The 13416-nt window shown below is 38.4% G+C and overlaps 1 protein-coding gene across 1 annotated transcript in view; it reads right to left on the reverse strand.

The window, feature by feature from the left end:
* LOC132817351 (sodium-driven chloride bicarbonate exchanger-like) overlaps positions 1–13416 on the reverse strand; it is a 252399-nt gene that overhangs the window by 53595 nt on the left and 185388 nt on the right. The window contains exons 12-14 of the mRNA XM_060827759.1: positions 11685–11785; positions 8452–8626; positions 3205–3338 (exon numbers count right to left, since the gene is read on the reverse strand). Of these exons, the coding sequence (XP_060683742.1) occupies positions 3205–3338; positions 8452–8626; positions 11685–11785 (410 nt within the window). The remainder of the gene's footprint in view (positions 1–3204; positions 3339–8451; positions 8627–11684; positions 11786–13416) is intronic.

The following is a 13416-nucleotide window of genomic DNA, read 5'->3' on the forward strand; positions in this document are numbered from 1 at the left end:
TGATGCAACATCCAAACTGCTCTTCCAATAGCAGAAACCATTACTGAACCCACAAATACTAACACGCATAAATGGCAAAATCAAGGTGAAACAACAGAAAGCCAAATTAACTGTGTGCAGTTCTGGTCACCTCACTTTAGGAAAGATGTGGAAGCTTTGGAGAGGGTGCAGAGAAGATTTACCAGGATGTTGCCTGGAATGGAGAATAGGTCGTACGAGGATAGGTTGAGAGTTCTCGGCCTTTTCTCGTTGGAACGGCGAAAGATGAGGGGTGACTTGATAGAGGTTTATAAGATGATCAGAGGAATAGATAGAGTAGACAGTCAGAAACTTTTTCCTCGGGTACAACAGAGTGTTACAAGGGGACATAAATTTAAGGTGAAGGGTGGAAGGTATAGGGGAGATGTCAGGGGTGGTTCTTTACCCAGAGAGTGGTGGGGGCATGGAATGCGCTGCCCATGGGAATGGTAGAGTCAGAATCATTGGCGACCTTTAAGCGGCAATTGGATAGGTACATGGATGGGTGCTTAATCTAGGATAGATGTTAGGCACAACATCGTGGGCCGAAGGGCCTGTTCTGTGCGGTATTGTTCTATGTTCTATGTTCTAAAACGGCCAAATCATTGCCAGAGCTAAGAATGGAAAACCAGTTGTGTAACCGCTACCATTGTTTTCAATGCCTCTGAGAAAATTTTTACCTCCCCACTCCTTTCTGCCTTCCACAAAGACTGTTCCCTCCGTGACTACCTGGTCAGGTCCACGTCCCCCAACAACCCACCCTCCCTTCCTGGCACCTTCCCCTGCCATTGTTCAATTGTACACCTGGACAAATGTTTCCTGATAGATTCCAGAAAACAAAAGAGATGCCGAGTTGGATTTTGGTCCAAACATTTGTAAACCATCACTTTCTGGTCTGTTCCCAGGTCCACATGAGCTAGTGTCTGACATTCATTGACTTATTTTTGACTATTTAAGTTGAGATGTAGTTTCTGCAGAAATTGCCATATAATACGTAATAAGATCTAAGAAGGAGCTCCCTGGTGTTTGGACACATGACTTTGTCATCTTCTTCATATGTGCTACACTACACTAAAATTACATTCTGCCTGTATTAAAATCAACAGTTGAACCAGCACTACCAATTCACCTTTGATCAGTCAATAATAAGACTGAGAAGACAGGTTATGAGACAGTCCCTTAAGTAGCAAACTGTTAAAGTAGATACTGGTCACAACATTTGATAAAGCCTTGAAATGCGCATGGACATCACAATGCCTTATTAATTTGCATGGTTGCTTCCAAAGCAATGAAAATGTAAAACATATTCCATTTGCCCTTTAGCATGATTGGATTGAACAGTCAGGGGTAGGCAGGGTTACTGATTGCCTGCAGCCTTGAACAGCAGCTGAAGAATTGTGAAACGTTAGCATAACTTAAAAGTTAGCCTGTCTCACTGCAACAGGTGCTGGAAGTGACTGGAGAATTCCTGAACTGCGAGAAGTGTGTTCATGGTGCAAAATGATTGATGGCTGATTCCAAATTTCTCTGAAATAACACTACAAGTTACAGTGTGGGATGAGAGGTCCAATGTCCGCTGGGGATTAGGAATTGAATAGACAAACAGTGCAAAGGCAGTGGGAACAGGGCAACACAGGGATCAAAGTAATTTCCTTTTCTAAACATTTTCTCAGGACTTTTTGATTTTCAGAGGCTATTTTTTAGTTTTCAGGAGCTCCTTTGTAATCTCACTATTTAATTAGGTAATGCAGTCATGTAGTAAAAACAAATTCTGTGTTTGTGTCAATGTTTTGCAGAGATTCATTCCTTAGATAAATATGGCTGCACCGATATAAAATATGCATATATATTATTTCATTATTACAATTTCTACATAGAACTTTCTAATTTTTGTTAATTTTGAAATACATTCCCCATACTCAGTTTTCACAATGAAAATTCTAACTACATGGGACAAGGTGACCTGTTGGGAATGAGTCTCACTTCTGCAGCTCCTTTTAACATCCATCATAACTCCTTATGACAAATCTTGTCACATGCTTCGTCAAGTACTACATGGTTCCTTCAGAGTCATCTAGGGAACAGATATTCCTTAAGCACCCAAAGATCATCTCACAGGCATTTGTGTGGCAGCATGGCTAGTATACAGATGCTGGCATGGTTGAAATAGGTTATAAATCACCACAAGTCAGGAATTGGACCAAAACCTTTTTGCACCAAGTGTATTCAGCACCATGTGAAACAATCTTATTATACAACACCAGGTTATAGTCCAACAGGTTTAATTGGAAGCACACTAGCTTTTGGAGTGACGCTCCTTCATCAGGTGATTGTGGAGGGCTCGATCGTAACACAGAATTTATAGCAAAAATTTGCAGTGTGATGTAACTGAAATTGAAAAAATGATTGTCTGTTAAGCCTTTCATTTGTTAGAATATAGTGATAGTTTCACTTCTTTCATGTGTAAATCACAAAACCCTTAAGAGTTACATTGCACTTTGCTCAAAAACTGCATACATTCATGTAGAACTCTGAGCTCAAAAACTGCATGAAGTTATGTAAAGCTCTGTTATCTCACTTTTTGGATTAGCATCAATCTAAACATCAGGTCATAGACAGAGAACACAGGGGGCTAACACCTTCAACATATTGTCTAGCTATCACCATTGTTAACAGCTAACCCGAGAATTTTTTAAAAAATGGTTTTGTGATTTGCACATGAAAGAAGTGAAACTATCACTATATTCTAGCAGATGAAAGGCTTAACAGACAGACAATAAATTTTTCAATTTCAGTTACATCACACTGCAAATTTTTGCTATAAATTCTGTGTTACGATCGAGCCCTCCACAATCACCTGTTGAAGGAGCTTCGTTCGGAATACTAGTGTGCTTCCAAATAAACCTGTTGGACTATAACCTGGTGTTGTGTGATTTTTAACTTTGTACACCCCAGTCCAACACCGGCATCTCCAAATAATGTTATTATACAATGACATCATTATAGCTGAAAAAAGGACAATTATATCCGTACTAAGTTCTAGCAATACATACTTTGTTGACTTAACAGATGAAAAGATGTATCACATTATAATGGGTTGTTCAAAAAGTTAAAATTTTGCAAAAGCTGTTTTAAGAGACACTTCTCAATCTGTGAAAAATAAAACCCAGCAGTTGAAGTACTTACTTGCAGAATTTAAACAGGATCTTTTCAAACACCAAGACTGGTCCTGTGCTTCCTAGGATTGTTAGTGGTTGCCCTGCAAACAGTGAATATGCTATGCCTGTCATAGACGCTCCAAACAGAGACTCAATTGCACTCTGCAAAAACAAAATGGTATGGATCAATATTGATAAGTGTAAAGAAGAATAATGTTCTTTTCTAATTTCATTTATTTGTCCTCAATAATTTTAAGCCATTTTACTGCAAATAGCAGTTTGCCATTTTTTTTCAGAACGCACAACTTTGCTGTGAATAATTTCAGATTACAACTGAAGCACTGAATAGGCTATTTAATCCTGCTCGGTCTTCAAATGAATCATGGTGGAAGTCACCCACCTCAACACCATTGTCCACATGATCTCTATATCCCTCAAAATCATTCGTCTCTATAAATCTCTTGGGGGTTTCTGACTTGAACAAGCTTAACGTATTAGCTACTATAGTCCTCTCTAGTCAAGTTTTCCAGAGATTCAGCACATTCTAGTAAAAAATTTCCTTCTCCACTCAGTCTGAAATGGTCCACCCTTAGTCTGAGATGGGAGTTCTATGATTCAAAACTCACCAGCCAGGAGAAATAATTTCTTTATATCCATCCTGTTGTGCATTAAAGAATTTAAATTTTAATGAGATCAGCTCTTATTCTTTGAACCTTTACAGAACATATGTCCAATTTTCTCAATCTCTCCAAAATTGCACCCCGCCATCCTTAGTGACCCTCTATTGCATGTCTTCCATTATAAGAATATCCTGTCTGAGATAAGGAGGTCAAAACTAAACTCAATACCCCAGGTGCACTCTCACCAAGGCTCTATAAAATTTCAAGACACCTTTACTTCTATATTCAAATCACCTTGCAATGAAAGTCAACATACCATCTACTGCCTTTATGGATTGTTACACCGATATGCTACCATTTAGTGACTCACAAACAAGAATATCAGGTCCCTTTAAGGATCCATATTTCTCAATATCTCATCATTAAAGAATACTCTGAATTTCAACTGTGGATAACTTCACATTTATTCACGTAATATTTCCTGTACCATGCTCTTGCCCATGCAATTAGCTTGTTCTAGTTTAACTGAAATCTCTTTGTATCTTCCTCACAATTTACAGTCCCACAAAGTTTTGTGTCAACAGCAAACTTGGAAATAATGTATTTGATCCCCACATCCAAATCATTTGTGTAGATTATGAGGTGCTGTGGACCTAGCACTGATTCTGGAGAACCCCACTAGCCTGCCATCTTGAGAATTACCTATTTATTCCTACTCTCTGCTTTCTGCCTGATAACCAACTCTTAGTCCATAATTGTATATTACTCTCAATTTATGCACTCTAATTTTATTTAACAAACTCCTGTGTGGAACTTTATCAGATGGCTTTTAAAAATCCAAAACTCTATATACACTGGTTCTGTTTACCAGTGCCACAAGTAACACTCTCAAAAAACTCTAACAGGTTTGTTAAACAGGACTTCCCTTGTAAATCCATATTAACTCTGTCCTATTTTACTTATCATTAGCATTCAGTTATGCCACCCATTATAGATTCTAACACTTGCTCTACCACTGATGTTATTAGTGAATACGATCTTGCAGTGATGCTGAGGCCAAATGGAATGAGAGAACAGGAGATTGTTAATTCTTAATTGAGGGTAACTGGGTGAGAATTGGACTGGGCATATTTAGGTGGGGAAGTAGAAACCAGCAGCGTTAAAGTCGGTTGAGAGAGAGTTGTAATAAAATTCTGACTAGAAAAACACATGTCTATATTCTGTCTCACAAACATTTAAAATCTAATGATTAACAACTGACATCAAAGTAACAGGTCTATCGTTCTCTATTCTCCTTTGCCTCCTATAAACATTGAGGTTACATTTCCAATGATGTACACATCTAAACATTTATCATTGTGTGCATATAAATTCCAAATAAATTGCAAAACATTGCGGTTTTAAAGGTATCCTTCAACGCAAAAGGCTTGGAGGCCTTTGTCATGGCAGATGGATGTGTATATGAACTAGATGTCCATGTTGAAGATGAGGCGTTAGGGACCAGGGAAAGGAAATTCATGGAGGAGGTGGAGGGCGTGGGTGGTATCCCGAATGTAGATGGGGAATTCCTGGAGAAGGGAGGATAGGACGGTGACAAGGTATGAAGAGATGAGTTCGGTGGGGCAGGAACAGGCCAAGATGATAGGTCAATCAGGGCAGTCAGGTTTGTGAATTTTAGGTAGCAAGTAGAACTGGGCGGTGCAGGGTTCCCAGACTAAGAGGTTACAGGCTGTGGATGGGAGATCCTCTGAGGTGATACGGTTGTGTATGTCTGAGAGACAATGCAGCATCTGAAGATAGCTCTGCAAGGACACTACAATGTTGAACCTTTTAGTAATATCTTTAGGCAGAGATGTTTTTCATGGATGGCCCTCCAGGCACAATCAATGCTTGTCTCAGTGTGCATCCAGGGAACAGCCCTTAGAGCACAGAATCCCACATCACAGAGTTGTTCGGGACAAATGGTGACATGAATATCTCCAAACCTTTTTTGTAAAGGCACATTCCTGAAGGAAAAATGTGACAGTCTCTTCACCAGCTCAGTCATTTCAAGGGCACCATGTGGTGGTGCACTAGATATCAAATGTGCATAAAGGATCTGACAGGCAGTGCCCTTCTCACCACTGGCTAAGCTACATTTTGATATTTGTTGCTAAGTTCTGGTGATGAGGAATTCTGCCAAATGACAGAATTCTTTGACAGTCTGCTCAGTGAACCACACGACAGGATTCACTCATTCCTTTACCAGCAGGGTCTTGAGGATGTTACCTGTTGACCACTTCCTAATGGACTTGTGGTCAAAGGTGTTTTTCTTTGCAAATTTCTCTACGAAGACAGGTGACATGGAACAGTCCAACTACTTGGAGTATTCTGCAGTGCCCACAGCCAGACCAATCCTTCACAACACCAGGGATAGGAAGAACATCTGTTCTGTGTCTCATCAATGGTTTTCCCAAGGCTATTGATAGTGGGAGAAACAGCGATCCTGAAGCCATAGGGCAATGATTTGATTCTTTCTTTTTGGAGGAGAGGATTGCATGGCATTTTGATAGTGCAACTATTACTAGCCATTGATCAATCCAAGCCTGGATATCAACTAAATTTTGCTACATATGTGTAATGAATATTGTGCCATCATCAGTGAAGCTCCCCACTTATGACCTCATTATGGAGAGAAGATCATTGATGAAGCATCTGAAGGTAGCTGTGCAAGGACGCTATCATGTTGAACTCCTACAGTAATATCTTTGGATAGAGATGTTTGTTCTCTGAAAATCACAATCATTTTCCATTAAATTAAAAAAGAGTTTTCCCCATGAAAACTCAGTATTGATAATGATCCTTTATGTAATACTTGGTCAAATGCTGCATCAATATTAAGGGTAGTTACGCTCACCTCACATCTAGAATAGGGCTCTTTTGTGCATATTTAGACCAAGCCAGTAAAGGAGATTAGGAGCTCAGTGACCCTGGCAGAACCCAAACTGAGCATCAGTGCACAGTTTATTCCTTTGTTGCTTGATTACATTGTCCTTGAGCCTTTCCATTATTTTGCTGATGATCAAGGGAAAACTGACAAAGTAATAATTGATTGGGCTGAATTTGTCCTGGTTTTGTGAACCAGATAAACTTGGATAATTTTCCACATTGTCACATAAATGCCAGTGTGGCAACTGCACTGGAACAGCCTAGCTTAAGACACAACATGTTCTGGAGAACATTGCTTTTTCAGAATCCAATAACTTAATTTCCTTGACATCATATGCAATAAACTGATTTGGCTAAAGGTATGCATCTGTAATGCTGGGGAGTTTAGAAGAGGTTGAGAAGGATCGTCCATTTGGCGCTTCTCATTGTAGATGGATGCAAAAGATTCAGCCTTATCTTTTGCATTGACTAGATGTACCAGGACTGTACAGCTTAGACCTGATCATTGGTTGTGGTATCATCTAGCCCTAGCTATTGTATTCACTTTTGCATTTGGCATGCAAGTAGTCCTGTTTTGTAGCTTCACCAAGTTAACACTTGTCTTGTAAGCAATAAGCATATCCAGAAGATTAATCGAATATTGAAATTACTTTATCTTTATTTATCTTGGGGAAATTGAAAACTGCATTCTGTAACGGAATCAATGGCTTAAACCTTTTTTTTAAACAGATCTTAAATGAAAAGGGAAAATGAGAAAGAAATCTGACTTTTCCTGTTTCTAAGGAAACCAAAATTTCTGGGCAGATTGAAACTGAGGTTGGAATGCAACATTCCTGATTAAAAGAATAAAGACTCCTACCTCTGTAGATTTTGATCCCAGGTATGATAAAAGCAGATTGAAGATTAAAAAATTAGATCCAGAAGCTGAGAATAAACAAAGGTTCCTGTTACTTGAAGATAACGTAGTTGTATCTACACTATTCAGACCACTGCAAGCAGAGTTGAGGTTTTGCAGACATGTGCCAATTTAGATGAAGACCATGCTGGTGGGAATTGAGCTGATTGTGTGTGACCGTCAGCTGAAGATCAGGAACATATCCTGGAAGAGGAGCATCTGAAATTTCCCGTAAGGAGGACAGAGTTTTGACGGACTTTGTACAATATTGATCACATATATTCTGTGTAGATGGCTGAACCAATGTTTCAGACCTATCTTAGTTTAATCTGCCATTTAATGTGCAATTTATGCCAAGTTTATGATTGACCACAATTTGCCACTAGATTCATGTTTAACTTATATAATTCTGGGTTTTAAAGTAAAAGTAGTTAGCTATGACTGTATTTAATGTTTGTTTTGTTTGGATCCCATATCATACAAATCTTTGTGTGTTAAACAATAGAATCTTTTGGTTTCAAGCTTTCAGCAATTGACTGAGATTTTGGGTTTCTTTCTCAACCAATATCATAACAATTGAAACTAATGGTTGATGTTAATTTATGAAATTGATTTAAGTATTTAACCATGCAACTTGATATAGTATTTGTGAATAATTTAAATTTATGCAAAATCTTGTAGAATCTTACACCACCTAACCATTGTTAGAACAAAAACAGAGTGACTGTTTACATTTTAATGGAACACAAACATTGCTTTCTTTGAATAATAATAATTAAATAAATTCTCAACACTGAATTATACATCCTAGAAGAATAATTATTATTCTTACAATGCAACCATCTGTTGCTTCTCCAAGCAGACCACCAAATGTGATAACTGGGGACATACACGCACAGTACAGGAACAGAAAGGATGCTACACATTGTAAGTTGATGGCATCTCTAAAATCACTCCAGTAATATGGAATTTTTCTTTTGATGTCTTCACATAATCCACCAAATATCCTGGTTTTGGAAAAATCAAAAGAAAATTCAGTACAAAACACATGGCTTGAATTAATCTAACATACCAAATATTCATTTACTAATCTTAAATATCAAGTTTTATGGCCGATTGGTAAACAGAAAGTGTTGAAAATACCCTAAAAAGTCTTACTGCACTCAAAATACTGACTGTGCTTTTCATTCCACAGACACTGCTAGACCAATCTCAGTTTATCCAGCACATCTGCTGTTTATTTCAGACCTTCAACATCTAAAGTATTTCACTTTTGCTGAAAATATTCAACAACTCTGTTGAGTTAACATCTCAAGTTAATTATTAGTTCTTCAGAAAAGTCCGTGTCTGAACAGATACCACTAAATCTGCTGTGTATTTCCAGCATTAACTGTATTTATTCCAAAGTCAGAAGTCACAAGACACCACGTAATAGCCATTTATGTGAAATCACAATCTTTTGGAGTGCTGCTCCGTTATCAGGTGAAGGCAGCCTGTTAGACCATAGTCTGATGTGTGACTTCTGACTTTGTCCACTGCAGTCCAATACCAGCACTTCCACATCATCATATTTATTCCAAATGTTGTTGGATATAAACTATCTTTGCTGTGTGGCTCAAGTTTAATCTGCAGTTTCTAAATCTCAGCCAGACATTAGCGCCCTACATCAGAGAGCCATTATTTAACCAAAATTCCCACTCGTCATTGTTATTAAATGACAATGAATGTTTTCTAGTCAACCTGCTCAACAGTGTTATTATGCACCTCTGAAGCAGACAGGATTTGAACCTGAGCCTCCTGCCCAGAGGTAGAGACACCACCACTGCTCCACAAGAACATATTACATGACGCTGATAAAAGAAATGTGCAAATAGACATAGCATGGAATTCAACTCAGCTATTGCTCCTTATACAATTGAATGGTATACAAAATGGCCACTTGGGGGAGGCACAGATAGGTGCCCTGTATCCATTGAATTACATCCTAAGAAGAAAGCATTGTGAGGAAAGAGAAGGGGGAAAAAAAGATGGAAGGCTAGAAAGAAAATGATCATTTGATAAATTACAAATAATAAGTGTCTATTTTAATATTTTTATTTTCCTTTTTGTCGATTTCACACTTAATTAGATTGATGTGCCTCTTTCTGAAATTAAATTCTGCTTCAAAAGGACATAACTTTTGGTACAGCCACAGACCAAAGATTTTGTGTAAAAGTGAAGTAATTTGCACGTTACTTTGCGTAAAACTCTTCTTTCACTTTTGTGCTGCGTGAGGCCCCATCTGTTTTTCTGTTAACATATAGGTCACACTGAGACCCCTTGGAAATGCTGCCAAGTGAAATGCAACAATTGCCCAAAAGATTTAAACTTCCAAATGAATAATAAACCACAAGCAAGAACCCTCTGAAAGAAGTTCCCAACTCTGAATTCAAGTCAGAGACTTTAAAAGTTTTTGATTTACTTAATAGTTACCCATCATAACAGTTAATCAGAATGGGGATAAAACCTATTCCAACTCCTCATTAACAATTTCATTAACACCCAATCACTCACACAGATAACCGCTTCTCCAACCCAATACCAATGTCCCTCAATGACATCAGACATCCCCTTATTAACTCCCCAACTCCAAAATGTTCACCCTCCCTCCACTGGTCAACTGACTGCATCCTCCACTGACACTTGCCCAAACTACTCCCTCTCACCCACCTGCCATCAGATCCCCTCACCCACTGACCTGCCATCCTAGACTCACCTAAGCACCTGCCACCATAATCTCTTATGTACCTGCCATCTACCATCTCATTCTCCCATCTCCATCACAATCCTCACCACTTTAACTGTTACCATCTCCCTACACAGAAGATGCTCTGACTCTTTACTGACATGCCACCCAATCCACTTGCCTGGTCCCAACTGATACACTAAAACTTACCAACTTATTTGTTACCTTACCTGCTTGCCATCCTATCCCTTCAGTCACTTAACCAACCTCCTAACTCACACTAATCTGGCACTTTATACCCTTACCTGCCTAATATCCAGCCCTCTTATCTACTTGGCACTCCACTTCTCACCCACATATATGCCACTCTACCCCCATATACACCTCTCATCCTATACACCCTATCTCACCATTCACTGATGTTTTAGGCTTACTTTTTCTCAGAAGTTTATCAAGAAGACTTGAAGACCTTTAAACTGTCTTTTTTTCTGGAATACAACAGCTAAGGTGCTAAAATGAGGCATGGCTTCTGGAAAGATTGACTCAAATGCTGTCTGCATGGTTTTCTAGATTGCATCTATTGAAAAAAGATCCTGCATCAGAAAGTTGTGTCCAAAATATTGTAACAAGGTTCTTTGACTGATTTGGCTCAGAAAGAGACTCTGGCCCAGCTTGGAAGATTTGGGCCCATATATTTATATTCATAAAGTCTTGTTACTAACTTTTAGCTGAAAATGTGTTGCTGGAAAAGCGCAGCAGGTCAGGCAGCATCCAAGGAACAGGAGATTCGACGTTTCGGGCATAAGCCCTTCTTCAGGCCCTTCCTGAAGAAGGGCTTATGCCCGAAACATTGAATCGCCTGTTCCTTGGATGCTGCCTGACCTGCTGCGCTTTTCCAGCAACACATTTTCAGCTCTGACCTCCAGCATCTGCAGACTTCACTTTCTCCTTACTAACTTTTAGTGTCAGCAGCTTATTGATCATTTACAACTTCCATCCTATAAAATGGCTCACTGCAGTATATACCTGAAAGTTGTTTAAATACAACACTGTTACAGTCATGTGTTGGAATTCAGTTAATCTCTCAGAACTGTCAGAATGAAATTACTATGCCATTACACAGGATTTTATATCCTGTTACAGAAAGGAAGACTATTGTTTATTTCAGCTTCTTGTCCCCAATTAAAATTTTTCTAAGGAAAGTTTTTGTAGAGGCTGTAAAAACCATAAATTGCTAACAGAAGTTCAATATTTTCTACAAAGAAAAGTAATAGCCTGAAAGCTTCAGAACATATGACATGAAGTTAGGTTGTTTTAAAATGAATGCTTCTAGCACCAACCTTCCTGTCCTCTGTAGCTCAGGTCCACTATGCATTTCAAATGGGTCAGAATCCCCATGAGCTGTGGTTCCATTTGGAATCCCTGGAATTTTTCTTTTCTCCTGCATAAGTTACAAGCAATAAGAGCAGGAAAATATAGAATTTCAAGATTCAATGTAGAACTTGTTATCAAAAAATCTTGCAAAATAATATCAAATGTGCATGTTTTTTGCATAGACAATTTTTATGCAAACATTAATTTAACCCAATGACTAAAACTGGTGCACACACAAATGAAACTATCAATATTTTACATTCATCTGATAGAAGCTGCACTCAAATCTGCCATTCCTGGAATCCTGCATAACACTTAAAGCTCGATAAATGTCACACAAAAAAACACTCATAGTATCACGGGGCTGACTGTGGGAATTTGCTGAGTACATACCGGCTTTCATTTTTCCTGTTTTATACAGGAACTATGCTTCAAAATTACTTCATTGGTTGGAAAGCACATTGCTATGTAAGGTGGAAAATTTGCTATATAAAATATAATTATTTCTTCTTTGTCTCTTATAAAACTTATTCAGCAGCTTATTTACATTATATTATAAACGACAGTTCTCACCATAAATCATGCAAATTGTAGAATTTCTAAAATATAAAGCAATTATTGAGGAAAACTTAAATCAGAACAGCCCATATTATCAATGATTAGACAGTAAATTTAATTAGCTCACTAATTCCCATTAAATGAAAGGGGAAAACCTAACTAATATCTGGTGATATACACCAGCTGTATCCTTGAAGTAACAAGTTAAGTTTGGATATTTTGAATATACAATTCCACCAGTTATATGTTAAAAATAAATTCAGCATTTCATGTTCAAATATTCAGTAGAAACAAGAAGCCAGAAATCCTCTGACATCATGAGAAAAGAGTTTTCAAATTTGTATTCAGAAAATCATTCTGGTACAACATTGCTCAGACTCAAGCTTTCAAGGAATAGTTTTTGGAATACACAAAACCAATCTTCGAATATTGTTTCATATGTCATAATTATGTCAGCAAACAATGCACACCTTTATAATGAGAAAATCAGCTCACAATTTACAAATTATGAAATGGGCATCTTCAGAATTTGCTAGTCAATGTAAGCCTCTCTGTCAACCGGCATACTGTCCATCAACTCTCTTCCATTATTTATTCATGGATGTGTATCTTTCTGACATGGCTAGAACTAATTGGCCTCCATCATTGCTATTGAGGTGGTGATGATTTGCCTCCCTAAACTGCTCTAGTCCATTTGGTGTAGGGACACCCTCAATGCTGATAGGGAGGCAGTTCCAGAATTTTGACCAGGGACATTGAAGGAACAATGATATAGTCAAGATGATTAGTGGCTTGAAAGGCAGCTTTCAGGAGACCATGTTCACAAGTGCCTGCTGCCTTTGTCCTAGATGGTAGTGGTCATGGGTTTGGAAAGTGCTATCTGAGCAGCCTTGGTGATCTTCTGCAGGGCATTTTGTAGATAGTAAACACCGTTATTGAACATGGATAGTAGAGAAATTGAACATTTGTGGATGTGGTGCCAATCTAAGAGACTATTTTGCCTTCGATGATGTCAAGCATCTTGAGTGTTGTTGGAGCTGCACTCATCCAGCAAGTTGGGAGTTTTCCATCACACCCCTGACCTGTAATCTTGTAAGTGTTGGACAGGCTTTGGAGAGTCAGGAGTGAGTTAGTTGCTGC

This window comes from Hemiscyllium ocellatum, chromosome 7 (genome assembly GCF_020745735.1).
Source record: "Hemiscyllium ocellatum isolate sHemOce1 chromosome 7, sHemOce1.pat.X.cur, whole genome shotgun sequence".
Taxonomy (NCBI): domain Eukaryota; kingdom Metazoa; phylum Chordata; class Chondrichthyes; order Orectolobiformes; family Hemiscylliidae; genus Hemiscyllium; species Hemiscyllium ocellatum.